The sequence below is a fragment of the Vigna radiata genome, unplaced genomic scaffold (genome assembly GCF_000741045.1).
Source record: "Vigna radiata var. radiata cultivar VC1973A unplaced genomic scaffold, Vradiata_ver6 scaffold_7, whole genome shotgun sequence".
Classification (NCBI taxonomy): domain Eukaryota; kingdom Viridiplantae; phylum Streptophyta; class Magnoliopsida; order Fabales; family Fabaceae; genus Vigna; species Vigna radiata.
In genome coordinates, this window is record NW_014543262.1 from 4,418,038 (window position 1) to 4,442,392 (window position 24,355).

At 34.1% G+C, this 24,355-nt stretch overlaps 2 protein-coding genes across 2 annotated transcripts; both read right to left on the bottom strand.

Annotated features, from left to right (window-relative positions):
• Positions 1 to 6,619: 6,619 nt before the first annotated feature.
• LOC106753751 (protein LYK2) lies at positions 6,620 to 9,223 on the bottom strand. Its single transcript, XM_014635602.2, has one exon. It carries the CDS (start codon positions 8,867 to 8,869, stop codon positions 6,785 to 6,787), a length of 2,085 nt encoding a protein of 694 aa, XP_014491088.2. The 5' UTR covers positions 8,870 to 9,223; the 3' UTR covers positions 6,620 to 6,784.
• Positions 9,224 to 13,295: 4,072 nt separating this feature from the next.
• LOC106753979 (ribulose-phosphate 3-epimerase, cytoplasmic isoform) lies at positions 13,296 to 23,998 on the bottom strand. Its single transcript, XM_014635898.2, has 8 exons — positions 23,732 to 23,998; positions 23,306 to 23,310; positions 21,907 to 21,969; positions 21,698 to 21,804; positions 21,490 to 21,587; positions 21,206 to 21,298; positions 21,051 to 21,092; positions 13,296 to 13,719 (listed from the first exon to the last, which is right to left on the bottom strand). The coding sequence occupies exons 1-8, from the start codon at positions 23,846 to 23,848 to the stop codon at positions 13,558 to 13,560; spliced, it is 687 nt and encodes a 228-aa protein (XP_014491384.1). The 5' UTR covers positions 23,849 to 23,998; the 3' UTR covers positions 13,296 to 13,557.
• Between the last annotated feature and the right edge of the window lie 357 nt (positions 23,999 to 24,355).

A 24,355-nucleotide genomic window follows, 5' to 3' on the forward strand; every position in this document is an offset into this window, starting at 1 on the left:
TGATAGCACTAAATTGATTTTAATCAATTATGTCCCTTCCTATGGTGTGTGTGAAAGTGCTAGAGACTGCATTATTGAGAGGCTAAACTTTGTTATTAAAATTCTATGTGGTGAAAGAATTTTAATTTAAACAAAGTTTTTAATGATTTTCATATCCCTTATGGGTGGTGTATGATTTGCAACATACACTTGATGAAATCACCTATATGAGTGTCGAGTGGGGCCGCTTGCATGAGATCTTGGCATGATCTCTAGAGCACTCATGAATATCGGGCACGCGCATGGCCTATTTAGCGCAACACAGCGATAACAACAAGGATTGTGGGGGTGTATTGTGATTGATAAACCTCTAACACACGTCAAGTGTCTTTGGTTCATATAGCTTGCTACACCAACTACACTGTGTGTTAAGTTTCTTAATCTAAGACTGGTTCATATAGCTTGCTATACCAGCTCTGATGCATTACATCCTATGAGACCCAGGATAAAAAGTTTCTTTTCTTTTCTTTCAACTTTCTTTTGCAATAAGTGGGGGATTGTTGTAATAATATCATATTATTGCAAAAGAAACGTTTCTCCAATGGTAATATTCCAACAGCCAAATTCTTAAGTGCTGCAACGGCCAAATTATTTATTGTTTTTTATTGTCTTTTATTGATTTTATTCTTCCTTATCTCTATAAATAGAGAACTCTTTCCCCATTCCTAAACACACCAAAGTTCATTCTTTGTCTTCTTCTCCTAAAATTATCCTGGGTATAAACTCTTTAAGAGTTTCTTGCTAGTTTTGTGATCCTCGAATACATTTCGAGAAGTTCCTGTTGTATCCTGGGGGACTTGCGCAACACACCGCAGATAAGTCCTTAAGGACAATGATCTACACGCCTCAGGAAATGCGGTTCGAGATTTTGGTCAGTATTTTTTTACTACAATTCCTAGGTCGTCTCTTAAGGACTAACATTTGGTTCAGTCATGATGGGGAGTGGTTTATGGACAATTTTGTGAACTAAAACCAACCAAATTAAAGCACAAATTCAAACACAGATTAAAACAGGTTGGCATCTAGGTCAATTGCAATGTTTCCTATCATAGATTAACAACAATTAAACACTATTATCACCCCTAATCCAACACGAATTAACCAACTAAGCGAAGGTTAATCCGGTCTTCAAAAACGTGAATTAAGCAAACATATTGCATAAGTCTAATCAATTTTGCACACACACTCTAATTAACTAAGCGAAAATCAAACACCACTTACGCAACTAAGTGTATACCTAATTGCAAACACAAAACCGAATTGACACCATGCAAGACAAGAACAACACTATCAAACGGTCCAGAAACCTCAAGCAAAAATCACAATCATTCCAGTTACTAACCCAACTCAATTAAACTTCCATCAAAACAAAATTCAACATGGAAAAACAGAATTGAATTAGTGCAAAGAAAACGTAACAATAGCAAGTACAACAAGCGAAATTGAAAACGGAAGCACAAAACGCAAACTGAAAACATAAACAAAATTGAAATTGTGATGAAAGCTTGAACGAAATATCAACATAAACTGAATTAGAAATGGGCAAAAAGAAAATGTAGGGAAGACAACCAAACAAAAAGCGCAATAGGAAAACGAGAGTGAAAATAAGAACGCAACGAAAATTCAATTACAAATAAAAATGAGATTCAATACATAAAGAGGAAAAGGCAAGCAAAAACCTAAAAGCCCTGAAGGAGGAAGATGAAAAGCATCCCAAGATGGAAAAAACGAAAATGAGGGAGGAGAGGGAGACCTAAATATGATTTTGGGTCTTAAAAGCCCCAAAAGACGAAAATACACTCCTTGTAGGCTTCTCCCAATTTGACCAAAAATAGGCCCAAAAAAGTCAAATCTAGTTCAAAATTAAAAGATTTAAAATTACAAACGAAATTAAATGATGTGGCGACCTTCTTGAAATCCTAATTATATTTCAAAATTGTCCTGCGATTAATAATGAGAATAATTAGACTCAAATAATCCTAATTAATTAAAAATATGAATTTTTGATCAAATTAAGTCCAATTAGCAAAATTGAACAAATAATGGACAATTAAGCACAATTGACTAATTAAATTCGGTGCGAAAAGCTAAGTGAATAGTATAAAATAATGATTCATCAACTATGGTAGGACATAAAGGATTAGGAAACATTCCAGGAATGTCTTCCTCTCTCACAATGTCTTTCTAATCCTCGTGCAATGCTTTTGAGTACAGATCAGTGTTGTCAATATATGCACAAATAAAGAGGAAAAAGTATAACAAACAAAGTACAATACATACATGCAATTAATGATCTATACATTGAAATAATGTTAAAGAAGGTTTCATATAGTAAACGTTTAGTGTAAGTATGAGCTTTTTCAGGTAGTGACAATAATAAGATAAAGTGTTTAAGGCTTCTTTCACTATACGCCCTTTTGTCAAATGTTGTTTGATATTTTATACTTGACACATCATTGTCTGCCTTATAAGCATTTAGTGGGAATGTTTTGATAAACACAATGTCTAGACACTATACTTCTCTGAATGATAGGTCGTTGAATGTTTTTTATTAAACTTCAAAACTCTGAGATATTAGACAATTTATTCTCTTTAGACAATCTTGTCTTAACAAATAGTGAAATTCTTAAGAGTTCGTAAAAGAGAACTGGATGTAGCTCAGGTTGAGTGAGCAGGTATCAAATCTGTGTTATTGCTTTGGTCCTTGAAATGTTTTCCTATATACGTCCTTTATAAAAAAAACCAACATCTAAACATCTTATTTGAATCATATATCTCTTAAAAATCCATTAGACCCTACTTTTAGAAAAAGATTTAAAACACTATTCATTTCCCCTTCTCCCACCTCCTCTCCCCCTTCCTCTAGTGTTTTTCTATGATTTCAATTAGTATCAGAGCTAACCTTAAGGGTTAGTTAGTTACAAGCATAGGATCCTCATTTAATGCTAAGGGTTAGACGAGAGCTCTACGAAAGTGGATAACACCATCTATCAACAAATGATATGTTCACTTATGTAAAACTCGTTTAAAATAAAAATACTCTTTATTTTATCATTATATCTTGTGAGATTAAATAATAAATTATTGTATGTTGTATGCTATGCATTCTTGATTTTCTTTCATGAAAATCCTTATTTTGATACATGGTTATGTGATTATGATTATGATTATATGTTGTTACTGTTGGGTAAAGGTTTGTATATGCATGATAATAAGGTTTATATCATGTTTGTGTTAGGTTTTTCCTTTGAAAGTATGTATGGCTTTGTTGGGTTATCCCCATGATAATATTTATTGATGCTAAGGGAGGACAAAGGTATGTTCTTTGGGAGTTTTACCATACAAATATACTTTGGAAAGAGTGGTAAAATGATCATATGCAATATGTTGGATTTGTTTGGGTTGTAATTTGCATAATGATGGGTTTTGGGATGATTCAAGTGATGTAATGTATGTATTATGGTCTTTTAATAAGGGTATGTGAGGCTTGAGTGCATGCATGATGTGTTGGATATGCTCCCTCGTGGTCTAGTGTTGATTTATGTGTGTTTTCAACACTTGAATTCTATCCAATATGTGTTTTGATTTGGCAATACTCGATTATCACTAGTTATAATTGATTATGTGCACATTGGCTTGAGTTTTGCCTCGAGAATAATCAATTATCTAGGATGATAATTGATTATCCTTTATTGTGTAATCAATTTGGGAATTTGATGTGTCAGAGCCACTGGAATAATCATTATCATAAGTGATAATAGATTATCATCATGTATTTTATGTAACCATGAACTTCTTGGGAATAATCGATTATCACTTATGATAATCGTCTAGTGTATTTTTGTTAAAAATGACAAATTTAATGAAGAATGGATGTGGACCAAACTTGATGAGCTGTAGAACATGATGATGAGTTGAGAATGAGATTGGTGGTTATGTTTAGGGTTAGGTTTGACTTATGGTTGAGGTTGGAGCATGAGTGAGTGTTGGAGTGTACCTGAATGTGTGATGGATAAGCATAACGATAGAGGATAGATCTACTTGTTGTACCTGGTAAATCTTGAGACTATCTACAGATAATGGCTTCCTTTGGCCTTGTGTGCGAAAAAGGAGGTGTTTGGGTATTGAACCTTCCTTGTGTATGAGTGGTGGTGTTTTTCTTGTCCTCGTGTGGCAGGAAGACATGTTTCTTAGCTAGATTATGGGACTACTCGAGTAGATCTGTAGGGGAGGCTACATATAGTCTGTAGAGAAGGCTATAAGTGGGTGAGGTAGGGTATGAGAGTGTGATTTATTCTTTCCACTAAGGTGTTTATGGTATTATGAAGGCTCATGACAATGTTCATGATGAAGTTAGTCATGATGGTGATACATGTATTGATGATCGTAATGACAATGATGCTCCCAAGGATGCTACATTGATAGTGATGGTATCAAGTGGTGTAGTTAGCATAGTCTATGTTTCTGATGCTCGTGATGACATTGAGGATCGAGGACTGAGATTAAAGGATTGAGTAATTTAAGATGATTGAATTGTTTGTGTTAGAGGATTAAGAATTCTATTGTTATTACTTTTATGTATGGGATGTTTGATCATTGATGATATGGTCAGTATGTATGTATCTTGTTTTTATGATTGTTTTATCGGTAGCTTACCCCATACGTGTTTGTGTTGTGTGTTTGTGAATATAATTATTGGCGATGATCGTATAATACGTTGTACGTGAACAAATACCGTTGTGGATGTTCTGAAGGCATGATAAACTTGAGAGACGACGAGAGACAAATTTAGGATTTTCATTTAAAGTTATTGTGTTTTGAATTATAAGACAATGTAATTGGAGTTATTTTATTTCTTTCATTACTTTCATTATTTTTTTAATACTTTAATTGGACAAGGTTTTCGGAACTGTTATCTTTTGAATAAATTATACATTTTTAAATGTTAAATTTTTTGAAAATTATGTTTCTGCGTTATGATAAAAATTGAACTTTATCGGTGTTTGTAATAATATGTGACACTCTAAATTTGGGACATACATTACTGACAGGAACTGTCAATAAATTTTACCGACAGATTTCTTGCCGAAAAAAATACTCATCCATAAATTTGACTTTACTAATAAATTCATTGTCGTTAGTAATAATTTGTTACTAATTAAGAAAATTCTAGTAGTGTCAACTTCTAGTCATACTCATGTCCTCACTAAGTTTAATGATAATAGATTTATTAATAAGCACAAAGTCAAGCTTGTAATGAAAAATTATACTCAAGGTTTTTGTGTTAATTACTCAAATACATTTGCACTAGTTGTTTTATTAGAACCATCAAATTGTTGTTTGTTTCAACTTTATGTCAAATTAACATTTTTAAATGGTTTCTTAAAGAAAAAAAAGTTTGGCAACCCAAGGTTTTGTAAAGGAAAAGAAATAATATAAAAAATTTATCTTTTTGAAGAAGTCTTTTTACATGCTAAAACAAGTCTTTGGGGGCTTGGTTTAGCAAAATTAATGAACATTTGTTCCTCTTAGGATTTTCCTAACTTGTGAGAGTTAACATTATATATCAAATTAGATAGTGTTAATGTTCTTGTCATCTCAGTATAAGTAGATGATCTTATTGTAACAAGAAAGAATTCAAGGCTTGTAGAGAAATTCAAGAAATAAACGATGGTAGTGTTTGATATAAAAGCTCTCAATTTAGTAACATGCTTTCTTGGTATTGAAATCAATCAAGGAGGATATGAAGCCTTTTTTTGCCGACAGAAATATACCAAGAAAAATGTGAAAAGTTTAAATTTGAATATTGTAAAGAAATAAAAGCACTTCAATGAATCAAAAGGAAGATAGAATAGAGAAAATAGACTAGACATGATTTAATAACATGATTGATTGCTTGATGTATCTTAACAACATAATCTGACATCCTAAGTTCTGTAAGTATGTTTTCTTAATTTATGCATTATGCAAATAAAATTAACCTCAGAGCTGCAAAACGGTGTCGCAGAAACACCCAATTCTGGTCTAATGTACAAGAACATTGAAATTTTAAAGTTAATTGACTTTTTTTTGGTAATTATTTTCTAATGGCTCAATTGATGATATAAGAAGTACTTCAAGATACTATTTTGCTTTTTCTTATGGAGCTTGAAAAAAATAAGAAATTGTTGCTCAATCTATACAGGAAAACGTATGAAGTTGTTGTTGCTAGCATTGCTATGAACTAAGTTTTGCAGTTGAAGGAAACTTAATGGAGCTTAACATAAAGCAGGAACCAAGATAAAATAACAATATCCCATAATCCCATCCTTTACAAAAAACTAAAAGCATTTAAATATTAACTCAGTCTTTTAAGAGAAGTGTAGAAAAGTGAAGTTGTCAATCTTGTTTACTATAAAACCGAAAACCAAGCTGGGATGTTTTGACCAAGCCAATAATCCTAATAAATTTTCATATTAACCAGTTTGTCTCCTCTTTCTTCATCTATAATTGCTATTCTTTGGCTGAAGCATAGAAACATTGAGATAAAATAGATGGAAGATGCTTTTTCTAAATGTTTGTGTAGCTAGTAGGTGATAAGTTATATTGTTACAGTGTCTCTATTTATCTCCTGGAATAGAAAAAGGACACTGTATCTTATTCTGATTTGTTACAGTAATTACATACATAAAAAAGGAGCAGGTACATGGCATTGCCTGTAGGAAGTAAAAGCAACAAGATTTTATATGATGTCCAAAAACTGGGATTACTGAAGACTGTTTTCCACTGCCTTGACGAGAGGTTTGCTAGAGCTTTCACTCATTAGCATGTGTTGTTCTCCTTCTGGTAATTCCTCCACCAATCTGGATAGCTTCTCAACAATTTCCCTTGCACTTGGTCTCAATGAAGAATCTTCCTCCACACAAGCTCTTGCAATGTTGACAATGGTGACAGCTGCATCGAATGAATAGTTGTCCCCTAATGCACTGTCTATCCAGCCCCTTAGTTCATTCATATTTTCAGACACCAAGATGGACTTGATTTTATCTGTGAGCCAAATGCTTCCTTCTCCCTTCTCATTGGGCCTGCTTATAGGAGTTTGACCAGATAAAACCTCTAACAAAACCACCCCATAGGCAAAGATATCTATGCTTGGGGCAATTATACCTTGGTGAACGTATTCAGGTGCCAAATAACCAAGGCTCCAGGAGGCAGGGTTGGTGGAGTAGAAGTGTGGATCCTCAGTGTCATTCTCAACACAACCTGCCATACCAAAATTCCCTAACTTGGCACCAAATTCTTCGTCCAGAAAGATGTTCCTGCTCTTTACATTTCTATGCACATAGCAGGGATTCATAACATGGTGCATATACTGCAAGGCACTGCCCACATCAAGGCAGATTCTCAGCCTTTGCCTCCATGTCAGGAAACAGTAGCAGGAAGCAATGAATTGGTTCTTGATGGCTAATCCACCATGGAGCCAATCTTTCAATGAACCATTTTTGGCATATTCAAAAACTAAAAATGACTCTTCTTGCTCCTTCCCCTCTGAAATGCTTGTTCCAAGAAGCCTGAGTATGTTGGGATGGTGGTGAAGTGCATCATGGAAAAGGCCAAGATCTATCTTTGACACTGTTTCTGCCTTAGTTCTCCTGATTGCCATGTTCTTCCCATTCAGACGACCGTGATATACTGATCCTTCAATGTGATTGCTTGAGCTGAAATCTTCAGTAGCTTTTCTGATATTCTCGATGGTGTATGTCTCCAGAAACATCTTGCGCGATGTGGCATCAACAATTTTCTCATCAAGGGTATCCTGAGACCCTTCAAATGAAACTTTCTTGTCACCGGTGGAGTTGGTTCTCACACTTTGATTGAGATGTTGAAGCTCCACATCTCCTTTTTTGCATGAACTCTCTTCCCCCTTCTTGTGCTTCAATCTGATGAAGAAAAAGGCTGCAGCAAGAGCAATGCAGACTCCAAGAGCAACCCCAGCTAGGCCAATGAGCAATTCAGTCTTCCACATTGGTGACTTCTTGTGTGGACTGGTTACAGGGATGCTGGTTGCTTGAAAGCCAGAATTGGGTTCCTTGGGTTTAACCAAAGGACCAATGACAGGCTTACCATTGAGAGGAATGAGAATAGAGGTAAAGGGTGCAAGAGCACTTTGTGATGATGATATGTTATTGGCAGAGACAATAGCTTCTTGAGTAATATTAAACTTGGAGGCCAAACTGGAAAGTGTATCACCTTGACTTACAGGGTAAGAAAGCAGAAGCTTTGGTTGAGGTCTAAGCTGTGATGAAAAGGGACAAGAACAGCTCAATGGGATACTCAATCTGAGATTGTCATCAAGATTCCAAGGTGACACACCAGGGTTGTTGTCAGAAATAGCCTTGCAGGATGTCAAGCCCTCAAGAGATGCAGCAATGTCATAGAAGTTGTCTCCTTTGATAGAAATTTTAGTTAGGTGAGCATGAAAGAAGCCAGCTTTGCATTTGCAATGAATTGGAATGAGAAGGGGTTGATGAAGGGAGAGGAACTCAGTGTCTGGAGAGAATCCATTTGCTTGTGCTACTACAAACTTATTGAGTCCCAAGTAAGTGGTGAGGTTGGAGAGAGAGGAGTAGTAGGAGTTTGTGAGAAAGAGTGCAAATGTTGCACATTGGTTTTGTGAGAGATTTTCGATGCAATGGTAGGAAGAGAGATCAGGTGAAGGTGTCTCACAGCTTAGCAAGTGTTTGGGAAATGAAGGGAGAAAGAGGCAAAGGAAAAAGAGCAAAGCCTTCATGTGGAATGCAATGATCATTTCTACTGTGGCCATGACCGACCACTCAGGAAGCTCTAACATGGAGTGGCCTATTAAAATATAACACTCTCTTTTCTTTTGTGTCTTGGGAGTGAATATTTTGGATCTATACAAAATAACTGAGAGAAAAGATAACAGAATTTTTCAAAGGTTCTTGGGAATCACCAAGTTTATTTTGTATATTTTGTGACTGCTTCCAGCTGTTCAGGTGACTATAGCAACACTCTTTTAACTCACTGCTTTTAGACACTTCTCGCCCTTCAAACCTCCCTTTATATGCATCTTCTTCTTCTTCTGCATGTGACCAACCTCTCTTTTAACATTTCACACTCATGCTTCTGCCAACTATCAAATATCTCTTTTTCATATTATTTCTTACTTTACATTTTGTGTTTTGTACTTGTCACTCACAAAATCCACTAACAACTTCTATATAAAATATAAAATAGGTTGGAGATCTACCAATTTAAGTTCACATTGAATAAAAATTAAAAAATAGAATACTATATAAATATAAAATATCTATTAACTATATTTTTAAGTTTTAGATAAAAAGTGGTTTCAATTCTTTACATGATTTAATTAAAATCTCATTGATTTTTGTTTTTGAGGTGATCTCTTCCTTATAAACCTAACACATTCTTTTACACAAGTTTTTTTTTTTTTTTCATTTAAATGTATAAAAATGAAATAATATTGTTTAAGTATTAATAAATTTCTTCGTATCTAATACGAAAAATCTTTTTAATTTTTTAAATTTATAATTTTAAATTAAGAAATATAACTTTTGGTATTTAAAAGTCAAACTTTCTCTTCATTTTATATTTAGATTCTTACCTTATTTTTAACGAATACATTTTTAGTTTAGGGTTAACTTCGTTTTTCTTTCTCAAACTATTTTTAGAAATTTTATTTTGTTTTTAAATTAAAGTATATACATATTTCTTAATGCACTTTAATTAAAATATCTACTCTAAAAGTGAGCACGTGAATATTTTATTATAGTTAATTATAAAACTATGTTTGTCACTGGAAAAATACTCAAATTATCAACAGAAAAAATTTACATTATTTTCATAAAGTTTAAGATGAAATAGATATATAATTTAATTTAGAAACGAAATAAAAAATTTAAAATAATTTAGAAAAAAAATATATATTTAACTTTTTAATTTATTTACTCTCAAAAACCCTTTCATCTTCTTTACTTGGGAAGAAATGTTCTTTAAATACTTCAACAACCTTGTGTTGTTTATACAAACAAATTATAGAGGAATTCATTTACTTCAATGACATTTTCATGTTTTTAATTAAAAAGTCTAAGTAAGGAATGTTAGAATAACTCAATTTAATTTCAAGGAGATTTGAGAAAATCTTTTTTTTTTTTTTGTGAGAGAAAATCAGTTACCTAATCAATGAAGATAATATTTTTTAAATATATTTCCACAAAAGACAGATATGACTAGAGGAAGGAATGTTTACATACAAAGAGAATAATAAAAAAAATAGAGAGGATAAAGATTAGTAGATTGACTAATTTATGCATTAAGTCCATGGACCATCATTAATTTTAAAATAATGCATAGCCTTTTCAACAAATCTAAGTGTAAGAATGTTAGTTAGGTTGAGAACCTAGAGGCTAATAGGATTAAAGACCACAAAGTATCATAGGACTAAATATTTAATTGTCTAAGTTCACGAGTTATCATAATTATTTTCTCACAGATTAATATTTAAGAAAAGTTTATTTTACAATACGTTGTAGTTTATAATTAGTTTGTTTTAAATATTTTTTTTAAATAAATTCAAACATATTAATAAAATAGTGATACATATTTTATCGTGAAAAAGTTATTAATAATAACGATTCTTAATATTGATTAGTTTTGTGATTGGGAAAAGGGAAAATGGTCCCATGGTTTCAAAAGGCATTGGACATAAGCACATGGTTCCTGTGAAATATAAATATATTAAAATGAAAGAGCTTACGATCATCAAGGAGAAGCGTCTAAAACTTAAAAATGTTAAAGACTTTTAACTTTGACCTTGTTAGATAAAAATGGAAAGCTTGATATTTTGAAGGCGAAATTGGAATGAAGAAAAGAAGAGGCAAGAGAGAAAGAAGGGGTCTCCCATCAATGCAAAAGAAGCTTAGATGGATAGCACTATGTCTGTTAAGTAGATAGAAGTTTTAGATATAAAAGCAAAGAGATAGCTGGAGTTTCCAAGAATGAAAGATGATGAGAGAATATAATGTGTGAAGCAGTGAGGATAGAAATGATGCAAGTAGTGGAAAGTATGTGAGCAGACAAAAGAAGATTAACTATAATGCATGGTAAAGTTAAGGCATGAAAGAAGGGCTAAGATATATAGGTCCAACACATCATTTATATCCTAAGTTGACCATTGCCACTACCATGGATATATAAAAGATTACCCACCGCCCATCATTTTTAATCGTTTCTGTTTTCGATCAATTTTCATCATTCAATACCTTTTTCAAAGAATAATCTCATTATTTACAACTATGATGCATTTGGGGTGAAAAGTAGGGAAACTGACCAGGATACACAATACAACATAAATACAGATACCATGATATAATATTTGGTTTCTTCCACTATGGTTTAGATTGTCGTTTTGTGTGGTGTTTGTTTCAAGCATTTTGATACTTGTGTCATTTCTCTTCTTTTGTGGTATCTCGTTAATTATGAGAATCAATGAATGTAAACTTCCAACCACGTCGAGAAATCATCGACTCTAATACTACTGTTAGGTCTATTAAAGAAGAAACACAAACATTGAGATATGAGTTTAATTATATAAGAGATTGATACAATCCTCTACTCAAAATATTAAGATAATAGATTAATGGGTCTTTTATCTTTATACATTACTTTACTTTTTCATTTTTATCTAACGTGGAACTTAGACTCATACTTGGATTTTCAACATGTATCTGGTTCAAAACCAATAAGAAACCACTCTGAAGCAGAAAACTCGATTGATTGGTACTTTATCTGCAACAAACGTAAACGAAAATCTGGTGAATGGCTTGGCTCAGATTCTCAGACCCATTATTTTTGTACTAACTTTTTAGCCTAAGTTGGATTCAGTGAGTCAAAAAGTAGTGGAGTGTTGAAGATTACAACAGCATGGATTCACTGGTTTTCTTAAAATATTTTCCTTGTATTCCCCTACACACTTTTTCAACAACTTAAAGAATAACGGAAAGAAAATGTGTGGCTTTTGATTACACAGTTTAGGAACAAGCTTTTAAACATTTGTCTAGTGGCTGTGATCATATTCATATCCATTTACCCTGTCCCAAGACTTGACAATACAACATTATTCATTGTGTTATTCACAACTCTAGTACCTTTCTTCAGTGTGCTCTCTCTCTCTCTCTAAATACACTTTGCACAGGATGTTTTTTCAATATTACCTTCTGCCTTATAAGTATCATTTTAGTTAAGAAAAAAAGTTAGTTTTATTGTTGTTTTTTTCTTCTATAATAGTGTCTTTATTAAGTTCTATCACAACTTTTGATTTCATTTAGTCATGTAAGCCTTTCGTATGAATTATCTTCATATATTAATATCTCTCGTTATCTTTTCTTTATAATTAATTAAGATAATTGTTGATGAGGAGTCACAAGTTTTACTGTTAACTGTGTTTATAGAATATAACTGTAGTTAAGGAGTTTTTTTTTTTTTTTTTTTATCAAATAGTTAAGGAATTTAAATAATGAAAACCGATACTGTTTACACTATTTTATTTAATATATTTTTTAATAAAAAGGACATTCAGTTTCATTTAATTGGAAAGATAAACACAATTTTCAGTTCTATATTTTGTTTTCAGCAAGGTTTTGATTTTACATTAATACAAATTGACTTGATGTTTGCCAAATCCACTACAAAAACAGGGCATGAGAGTAAAAAAAGCCATGAAATTAGGTCACATAAAATAATGTGGTATTACCCCAAGATGAATAATATTTGTTTTACCCTACCTGACCTTGAGAATGAGTTCAACTCACTTTTCAAAGCATGTTTTTCCATATGATCAAAGCATGGGAATGAATGAAGGGCATAATAAAGCGTGCACATGCACATGAGAGTACACATGCTGCACACTGTTCTTGGTAGACAGAAATTTATGCTGATTTTGGGAGTAGAAGGGAGACAAATCCAATCCCAAATGCACTTCTAATATGCTGTGTCGAGAATAAAGACGATTGCAAAAAAGATATTCATAAAAAATAAAACAGCAAAAAAGTAGGGACAATTTAAAATATATGAACTTTATTGAGGAAGATTATTAGGCCAAGAACTAAACATTTGACTAGGAACATTTCATCCATGGATCACCCAATAAGTCAAGAGATGTATATTCCAATACATTTTCCATCCATCCAAGATTTAAAGACTTAGTATTAACTTTATGTGATACCTTTACCCGTCAATGAGTCTAAAAAATGAACTTTATTCAAGAAAATAGACTAGGTAATCGGTGTTCTCTCAAGATACATGAATACATGTGACAGTTGCATTTGTCATTCATTCCCCTTTTTCTCTATATATTTATGAAATGCACACATGATATAGAAATGTGAAGAAACATTATCAAGTCATCTGATCTTTTATTCCACACAGGAAAATGTTGACGTCAAGCATATTGATTGATGAGTTATGAAGTGTACAAAAACTTGAAGAGACATTTTTTTTTTACTGTATCAAGGTTTGCTGGGCTTTCTCAACAGAATTTCTCAGCATGGATATTACTTGAGCTGGCTCAGGGGCACCAAACACAGAACTTCCAGCAACAATGCAATTTGCCCCTGCCGATGCAGCAACCTCTATGGTTGAAGGCCCCAAACCACCATCAACCTGTGATCGAAATTTACCATGATTCAATTATTGAAAAAATAATATTATTACCAGTGTTCATGAGCATGCTAACACAACAAGCATTTAAAGTCCTTTTGGATAAACAGTTCATTTAAGGACTTGTTGAATAACACTTTTTTCCTGGATAAACTTCTTGACGAACACTTATACAAGGAAAAAAATAAATGATTATGTATATCTTAGCTTAGACGTAAATTAATTTAGAGAAATACTCTCATTTAGCTTAGTCAAAAATTTGATTTTAGTTGGAATATAAACGAATTGTAGCTTATAAAATATAATAACCCTTATTTTTTTTTAATTTTTTATTTGCATTCTACAATTTTGTTTTATTGAGAATAGTATCAAGAGCTTCGTAAAAGTTATGTTTATAATCGAAGAGGATTTAAGAGATTTCGAGAAATAAGCTGAAAATAACTTGTGAACATATTCAGATAAGTTAATGTTATAAGCTTTCCCATATACTTAGACATGAGTGTATATCATAAGTCCAAATAAAATGTAAACAAGCTCTTCCAAATGAGATCTTAGTCATCTCTAATCTCCATGAGTGCATTAGTAGCACTTACGAGGATGTTTATAAAAATTCCCGGGAAAGTGGCTGAGGACTATCATATTTTTCATGTTCCTTACAAGTTTTGGAAAAACACTTCCAAGAATTGTTGATTCCTATGAGTACACAATCTTCATGTTTAATTTGCCTCTTATTCTCATGGTGAAAGCTGACACTAGTATATACAAGAGACCTTGAACAACTCAACTGCAGATGGACAAGTGGCTAGGAGGAAAAGTGCAATGCCTAAAATAATTAATGGTAGACTGAAACATTTTGAATGATTCAGACACTAGAATATAGAATTCGTTTAGAGGAGAGCGAGGGGGTATGCGTGACTGAATTCTGATCTTCTAATTGTATTCCTCATGCACTATTTTCTATCTCTACTGCTACCATAAGGTAGGGTTATTCACTGTAATTCATATCCATCTTAAGTAATAATATTTTCAAAGATTCTTTTTCCATATCAATTCTTTTGCACGTTCATTGCTACTGTTACATTTGGTGCTTTCGTTGTATATTTTTAATGGCGGAAAACACGTGGTGGAGAGAATTATATACTAATAACATATCTTTTAAGTTTTGGATGCTCATGAGAAAGAATATTCTATCCGTTTTAAAATGATTGAATCTATTGTTGATATTTTCCTAAAGCACACATTCCAGATTTGCAATTTTTTATCACGAGCACTTCACATCCATTTCAGTTTGCATCATTAAGCTTGATTTTCTGCATTTTGACAACGTTGATGTTCTCCAGTGGATTTTTCTGTTTTTTTTTTTTTTTCTGTTAAGGTTGAACATTTTTTCTATTCTTATTGCCTACCTGAATATCAATGCTCAACGATTGCTGTAATCCATTTAGACAAGGATGTATTTCCTCCTTGTCAGATTATGACTACCACTTATTCATTTCATTCTCGGATTGCTTTTTCTCTAGCACTTGAGCTGGAATTTGGACTCTCTCCGTATAAGTGTCCTTAATCTCACTTGTTTTAAGTTGACTCAAGTGGGGTCAGTTCATGAATATTATATCCAATCCACAGCTCTAGCAAATAGGGCCCAGAGGATTACCTCTGAATCATTATTGGACTGTTTGTGGGTGATCTAAAACCAGATACAAGACAAATATAATTTCCCAGACCCCAACCACTCTGATTATGTTAGGAGCCCAGAATTGAAAAGAGAAAGAAGAGTAATATTCTTTATTGTATAGACAAAAAAGAATACAAAATAGGAGAGCACTTGATTTACGAAATATGAATAAGAATTAATGGTTGAACTTAGATGTGATAATGATTAGAACATCAATGACATTGGAACTTTGAAATTCCAACTTATTGGGTTCAGAGTTTGTTATACAGAAATCACTCTCTTCTCCACCACCACCCAAACCTCCAGACTAGAATTTGCATGCAGTAGCCAGTGAACCCAGTAATTTGGAATCCCAAAATTCCAATGTCATTGATGTTCCAATCATTATCACATCTAAGTTCAACCATGAATTCTTATTCATATTACGTAAAAATCTGATTTTGGGAAAAAATGTTGCTTGGCTGCATCTCCACCTTCAACTCTCTTTATTGTTGCATCCCCTTCCTCCTACATCATACTATACTTTTCTGTTACAAATCTCCCTTCTGTTTTGGTTTTTTTTCCCTACAAAGGGTGTGATTCTTCATTGCTGGCCTTTCTCCCACATCTAGAGCAATTTGCTTATCTCTAATCAAAGTCCTTTGGATCCTGTTGTGACAACCGATTTTGAATGTTAGATTGTAGTCCTGCAAAGAAGTATCCCTACAATTGATCTTCTAGTGTTTTATTTGCTTGTGACACCAATATCTTGAAGTCATGAATGAATTTTTCCCCACTCCCAATCTATGTTATTGCTGCCAAACTCTCAAGTAAAACTCTCCGTGCATTTCCACAGCCATTGGCATCAAGAAATCAATCCACCCTCCTCAAGAATGCCAATATCTTTATGGTAATAAACAATATCCATGTCCCATAAACCACCATGTTGTGTATTATTGCTAGGCAGCGCATCAATAGCATAACAAAATTCACCCCTATTGTTGTTTCCCACTTCAAATTCTTGAATGTAATCTTCCACCCTTTCTTGTTGTTTACTTGTTGCCCATTTTCCAACAATGCCACTTCGTTTTCTACCTGCACACTTCTCAAAAATCGTGCTGCATTCTCTGTCCCTACAATTCCTACAAAGGGCTTTAGGAAGATCTTCCCAAGAAAGGTTCTTGGATTTTTGTTGCCAGGTCTTGAACCCTTGGACTGCATTTTCTTCCATGTTATTGAGTGTTGGGTGTACCTTCGTTGATCCTTTGATGTTCTGAAATTCAAAAACATATGTTGCCCTTGTTGTGTGGCCTTGGGTGCCATTCCCTTCAAATATGGACAACTCCCCTCTTTTTATCTAGCAATTGTGGATTTCCTCCCTTTCTACCTTAATTTCCTCTTCAGGATCCTCCTTTCTTCCTTTTCTTTCTCCATTAACCGAGCTCTAGCTGCCTTCGGATCCCCTTTCATGGATTCTTGACTTCTGCAGCATGTCTTTGATTTTTTGGGAGCTTTCCCTGAATTCATGCAATGTGTCCCTTATTTCAGCTATAGCTCTTCCCTATTCGCTGGGCAATCTTTCCAAGCCACTAACTCTTCCTTCCTTGCTTCCCCACCTTCTTGATCCAGCAGATCGGACTAATTTGTTAGGAACCCAGAATTGAAAAGAGAAAGAAGAGTAATATTCTTTATTGTATAGACCGAAAAGAATACAAAATAGGAGACCACTCTCTCCTCCAAGGGTTTCCCTTCACAAAGAGCCCAAGCTCAATCTACAAAATTCTCCAAAAGTCCCCTGCATACCAGGACCCCCCAACTATATAAAGGAAACCTCACTCACCCTAACAACCTAACTAACAACTACTTCTTAATGTGTTTCCTCCTATCATACACATTATATCCTATCAGATTCAATCTGTTTCATTGGCCAAACTATATGAAGAGAAATATGTGTCCAGAACCAAACATCATTCCTCCAACTATTTTCTCAAAAGACAAGCCTCAATATTGCTAGAATTATGGTTTCTCAAACCATTAAGACCACTAGTCTACCAACCCTTCTTCCGAGCCCCACTGTAATTAGTCCAAAAACTTCTAATGTTTAAACACTTTCCCCCGAATGAAAAGCAATTGAGAAGAGATTGGCCATAGTTTGTGATTACAACAAATCACAAAAGCCTCAAAAGTTTGACAGATTAGGCAGTCCAAGCACCTGAGCAGCAGAAATGGCTATACAAGTTGTTAGGTTATGGCTTCATGATTGAATAGAAACCACGGAGAGAAATATAGTTGTCAATTCCTTGTTTAGATCCTTCTTCGTGGCCTGGTTCCAACCAAAAATTCAGTTTTTATCAGTTTTATAAGAGGCCATTAATGTAGACCCTAAAATAAAATCTATTATGGCCTTGTGATTGGGAAACAGACCCCTTCATCCCAATTATTCAGTCCATGGCCAATTGTTGTACTGGAAATGTTGATTGGTTGTTCCCTATATTCTCATTAAGTAGGTTTTGAATGAGTGTCACAATTCATTGATAGGTGGACATCCGTAGTTCAAATTGATGCTCAATTTTAATGGCACATGCATGAGGACATCAAGCACTATATTCAGACTTGTTTGGCCCACCAGCAAGCCACAACAAACACAGCACTGCCTTCAGGATTACTACGATCTCTGCAAATCCCTAAGCAAATATGGGAAGATTTAGCCACAGATTTCATTATAGGACTTCCTCCACCCAATGCCTACTCAATGATCATGGTGGTTTTTGATGGGTTAGAAAAATATGTTCATTTCTCAACACTGAAAACTGATTATTCCAATAAACAAGTAGCAAAAAACCTTTATGATAATTATATCTACTAGCCAATTTTGGTAAGACTTGTTAAAGTTGAGTGACACGAAGTTGAATATAAGTACAACATGCCATCCATAATCAGATGGATAGTCTGAGGCATTGAATAAATGCTTGGAAAAGTAACCCAGATGCTTTACGCTTGACTCACTAAGGATTGGGCTAAGTTGTTACCTTGGACTAAATATTGGTATAGCACAACTTATCATCATAATAGTGGTTTGACACCTTTCAAGGTGGTTTATGGAAGAGATCCTCCTCATTTTGTGAAATATGTCCCTGATTCAAAAGATCCTATTCTAGTTCAAGACTAGTTCGTTACAAAAGAATGTTGTCCTTGGTAAGTGTCAAATATAGTGAAAACTATGTATGAGATTAACATTCCTTGTGTTAAATATTCAAATAAGATACTCTATTTATAATAGAAGAAATATAGAGTAAGCCTAAAATACAAATAAAGAATAATAACAAATTAACTAAAGATAAAAGATAAAGGTAAGAGATAAATATAAGATATTTATCTAAGATATAATATACCTAACACTCCCCTTCAAGCTGATGAATACAAATTGTATGTACCAAGCTTGTTACTAATATAATCAATAAAGACTTAATGAAAATTTATGCTTTTGCATTCGAGTGACACCAAATTGTTAATGATTTGCAAAGACAATATACAAAACGAAATACCAACTTAGAAGACTCTCCCAGAGCAACAAATCTGGGAGCTTGCTTCATATAAATCTCTTCTTACAAATTTCGTTGAGGAATGCATTGTTGACATCTAGTGGATAAAGAGGCCATTGTTGAAGAGCTATCATGACTATAAATAAACTAACAAAAGCCATTTTTGCCATGGGAGAAAAAACATATATTGATGGGACAAACACACCAAAGACAAAAGAGAGGTCAGAAGAGACAACAACAGAAGAAGCCAAGATGAAAAGGAGAGAGAAATCCTTAAAACTATGGAGATTAATATTGGACCGTGGTGGACAACCACGAAACTTCAACTAAGATGACTTTGATAAAAAAATTACCATAGTAGTGGACGATGGTCAACAGTGGCGGACAACAACAAACTGCAAGGACTAGATTGCCATTACTAACTGATGGGGGCCTGCAATAGCAAACAACAACAAACTGCAGGGACTAGATTGCCATCAGTAACGAATGGTGACTTGCAGTGGCTGATAGCGATAGACAGTAGGGACTAGATTGGACCACATAGAAACAGACTCCCCCTCACGGAACGACGAAAATGACGGTGTGCTGATGATAGACAGTGAAGGTGGAAGATCTGGCTCTTCAAAAGAATGATCTCCTTTATTCATCAAAGCAACTAGAAACAGACACTCCCTCACAAGGAACAGTGGTGGACAATGACAACAAATAATGGACAACAATGAAAAAGACTTTGTAGAGAGGTACAAAATTCTTATGGCGGTCGTCTACTGGATGGTGATCATCTGGCCGAAATGATCAAAACCATGTGGTCGTCGGTCGAAATTGAAACTCCAACAATGGCAGTGGTAGACGGCGAGTGTAGTGACGGAGGCGACACAATTTTTTTTTTTCTCAAAAGAACATTAGGCTCTAGATACCATGTTGAATATAGTGAAAACTATGTACAAGATTAGTCTCCCTTGTGTTGAATATACACATAGGGTACTATATTTATAATAGAAGAAATATGGGCTAAGCCTAAAATACAAATAAGGAATAATAACAAACTAACTAAAGATAAAAGATAATGATAAGATAAACAAGATATTTATCTAAGATATAATATATCTAACAATAAGTTACAAAGGAATTTGAACAAACCCCAAGACCATATGAAAAAATATGCTAAAGAAACGAGGAATTACTTTGAATTCCAAGTAGGGAATACTATGCTGGTGAAACCTTATTAGCAACATTCAGTGGCTCTTACGAAGTACCAAAAGTTAAGTGAGTATTTTGGGCCCTTTCTAGATGGGGAGAGAAAAGTTGCCTATATATTACTACTGCCCTATGCAACAAAAATACACTATGTTTTTAACTCTTTGCAGTTGAAATGGTGTAAAGGGGATCATTCTACTCCTTATGTTTCATTACTCATCACCACTGATAATCAAACTCCTGTTCTTCAACTAGCTTCCGTCTTTCAAAGAACAACCATTCTATGAGGAAGTCAACAAATTTAGCACCATCTAGTCCAGTGAGAAGGTCTTGATGAATCTCAAGCAACTTGGGAAGATCAGTGTTTTGCTGCAAGCATTCCCTGACTTAATTTTGAGGACAAAAAGAGAGCTTGGACAGCTCAGCTGCAGCAGGACATGTGGCTGCTGATCCAATAAATGAGGGAAGGAAATGTGCAAGACCCAAAATAACGATTTTAGGACAGGATTTCAAATGGTTTAGACACTTGTATATAGAATTCAGTTAGAGAACAGAGAGCAGATATGCATGACATAGTTCTGACCTATCTTTGGGAACCATTCCATACTCAATAGTTTTTTCTATTTCTGTATCACTAATATGAGGTAGCCTTCCTCATTTTCATATCCATCTTGAGTAATAATTGTTACAGAGATTCCTATTCCATATCGATTGTTTTGCGGATTCATTTGCACTATTACAGAAACAAGAAATAAATAAAAGACAACTTTTATTTGTCCTAAATAAGTGACAAGAATATAAAAAATTAAAATTCAATAGATTTAACAAGTTCAAGAATCAAGCATGCAAAAAATCACAATCATCTAATACGTCTAAAACCATGAAACAAATATGAATCTAACTTGAAACAAAAAGTCAGTCAAAAAAATAGGCTGAGATACCTCAATGTCAAGCGATGGATACTTCTTCCTAAGTATACGTACCTGATTTGACAATTCAAACGAGAAAAAGAATTAATGAAAAAATAGATAAAACTAGTATAATTGACAAGAGCTGTCAGCCACCAAGCATAACATCAGAAAAAGGGTGGTGATACTTTATCCATCATCTCTGGCATAAACTTTTGTCCTCCAAATCCAGGTTCTACAGTCATCACAAGAACCATTTCCACAGGATTTTCAGCTTCCACCTGTGAAGAGAACAATGATTATAACACAAGAACAAAAACACCTTGTTGAGACTAAGAACTTCAGGTCAGAGATATTGTATCAAATCTCTATTTTATGCACACAGTAACAATATTCGCAGAAGATAAAAGATGATAATAAAATCCAGCTATATAGGTATGACCATGTGAGAACCAAAGGGGAAAATATTTACCAGAGGAAAAACCTCTTCAATGGGAGTCCCAGGCTTTAATGATATCCCAGGCCTCATGCCATGAGACTTAATTCTTTGGATAAGTTCTTTCCAGTCATCTATCCACAAGAACCACTTTTAAGACAGTAGACAACAAAATATTAAATAATGGTAGGCTGAAAAAAACTGCATATGAGGAAGACAAACCAAAGGAAGTATAAGGACAAACTTTTTGCTGTCTCAACATGAAATGTAAAACCAGAAGCACCAGCTTTTGCCAAGGGTTCAACATAATCAAGAGGATTTGTAACCATAAGGTGACAATCCAAATATGCCCTGCAAGGGTTAATGATTCATGACTAAAATGCACTCTATATCATGTAAATAGGCACAAAAAAAATAAAATCATCTAGATCAGTGAAAAAGGAAGATGGTTACTTTGTGTGCTTTCTCAAACTTTCAATAACAGGAGCGCCAATAGTTAAATTGGGGACAAAGTGCCTGCACGAAATAGAAGGATATGGAAAAAGAAAGGAAACATGTTCAGTAATTTAATGACCAAACGCTCACACATGAAGATAGTAAAGTCCAATAAACAGACATGAGGTGACTCTAGGTCTCCATAAGACCAAGTCAGGTTGATGAACAAAATTCACTTCACACACCCTTGCAGGCAGAACCTTGAAAGATGGTTGTTTTATTGCCAAGCTGTACAATGTTTGCCTTAATTTCATTCAATTAGACTATCATCCAACTCAGTACAAGCATAGTCAAATACCCATATTGTCCCATAAAATGTCACTTTTGTAATGAAAGCATTTAGCCATTCTGTCCAATGTCAATAGAGTACAAAAGAATTCATTTGTTTGAAAAGCAAAGAAAAGGACATGAAGAAAATTATGATTCAATTAGAAATCCATCATCAGAAAATGGCCTCGAAAATTGAAGATTCTCAGCATCTACTACATGTTTTATATGACTAATGGGCAAAAACATAAATGGGTTACAAACAAATATGCATCATACTTATGTAGCATAGATAAAAGTATATCTTGATGCGTAAAAATACTACATAGCCAACAGAATTGGTGAAGACAAAAACTGGGGTAACTAAAAAGGAAATAATAGCAGACTACAATGCTATACAGGTAGTTGATATTGGGGAAATTTATAAAAGAAAATGTAGCACTGATCACAGATGAGTACAGTGGCAGAACCTATACTAAGGGCACGAGGTTGTTTTGATCCAGATACTGGTATTATGGAACATGACAGAATATTGGCATCCACTGTAGCTTATATGTCAGTCTTATTGACAAGCACATTTTAGAATACAATATGTACAATGAACTATACCTCTACAAAATACAATGAGATCATTCAGCATTCATCAAAAATTCTTATCACTGGGGCTACACTAATTTGTGATTGTGTTCCCATTTATGCCTCCCTTTCGCACACTCAAAGAAACTAAACATGCCTGGGAAAATTTGATGGATCCATGTTCAACAGAGGTATATGGTAAATACTATTCAAAGAGCTACAAACAAACTAATTACTCCTTACTCAAATTCATTGTTATAAATATAGAAGAAAATTAACACATCAACGTGACGGGAAGTGCCACGTATTATTAACAGGACATCAAAACTTAAAATGTTATCAGAACTACAAGTACTCCCGTCCATCCTTGAAGATGGATAACATTAACTGGACAAAACAACAAAAGGGAATGAACTGAAATGCAACTAAAAATCCGATTTAATTTGAGGCAATGAAAATCTGAGTAGTAAGGGGCAAAGTCAGCAGCATAAGCAAAGCACGAGAGTATCCTTACCCATCCTGCAAATAAACCAAAAATAAAAGAACATCAGGAGCCACGGCTGCTGACAAAATAAAACATGCGCAATCAGATAAATTACTAGATTCACAACTACAGTAAGAATGAAACATTCTTTCAAACTTGGTTCACAAATAACAATAAGAGATAATTCCACAAGATAAAAATTGCAAGTTGCATATCTCTGACAAGAAAAATGTTTTGAAAATTAGAAGCATGCAATAGAAGAAAACAGATGCCTAGAGATGCTCAGTCCTAGCACTTTTGGTAGGCCTAATTGTGAGATCATCAACACATTTTGAGTTCTGTAAACTTCAAGTTCGATATTTCCCGAAGGATGTAGATATTCTACATCGTACAGTGATATGATCGAAGTAGTGTATATAATGGAACAAAATTCTAAGAAAAGAAGAATAATAATACCATGATGTCCATATGAAGCCAATCGGCGCCAAAGTCGAGCATGCGCTGAGCCTCGGTAGCCAAATTGGCGAAGTCGGAAGAGAGCATGGAAGGAGCAATTTTGGGAGTCACAGCCATTCTTTGCTTCTCAGGTACGGACGGAACAAAAGGGAAGATGAAAACAAAATAAGTTTCTCTTATTGCCGTTTGGGGGTTCGGTAGGTGCTGCTTAACAGGAACGCCGCTATGCTTTGACTCTTGGAAGCAAATTTTGACGCTCCCATTGGATTACATGTAAGGACATGTAAATATATATATATATATATATATATATATATATATATATATAGGCATGTATTAAATAAGAAAGAAAAGAAATTAAATTAAGGGGAAAAACTTTTTCTTTATTTTATTATAACCTATAAACCAGATCAACTTTACCACTCTGCACATTTTCTTCAAAGCCATATTCTCTCTCTACAACTTTAGTCCTAACTTTCTCTATCTTCTCTTTACCAAATCTTGAAACTGAACCAGTGTATTGTCATTTGGGTGGTGATTCTGCATTTTCGGAATCGAGAGTTTCGACTTGAACCAATTGGTTTTGCATTCTATAGCGGGTAAGTGGTTTTGCCCTTTTCCTCC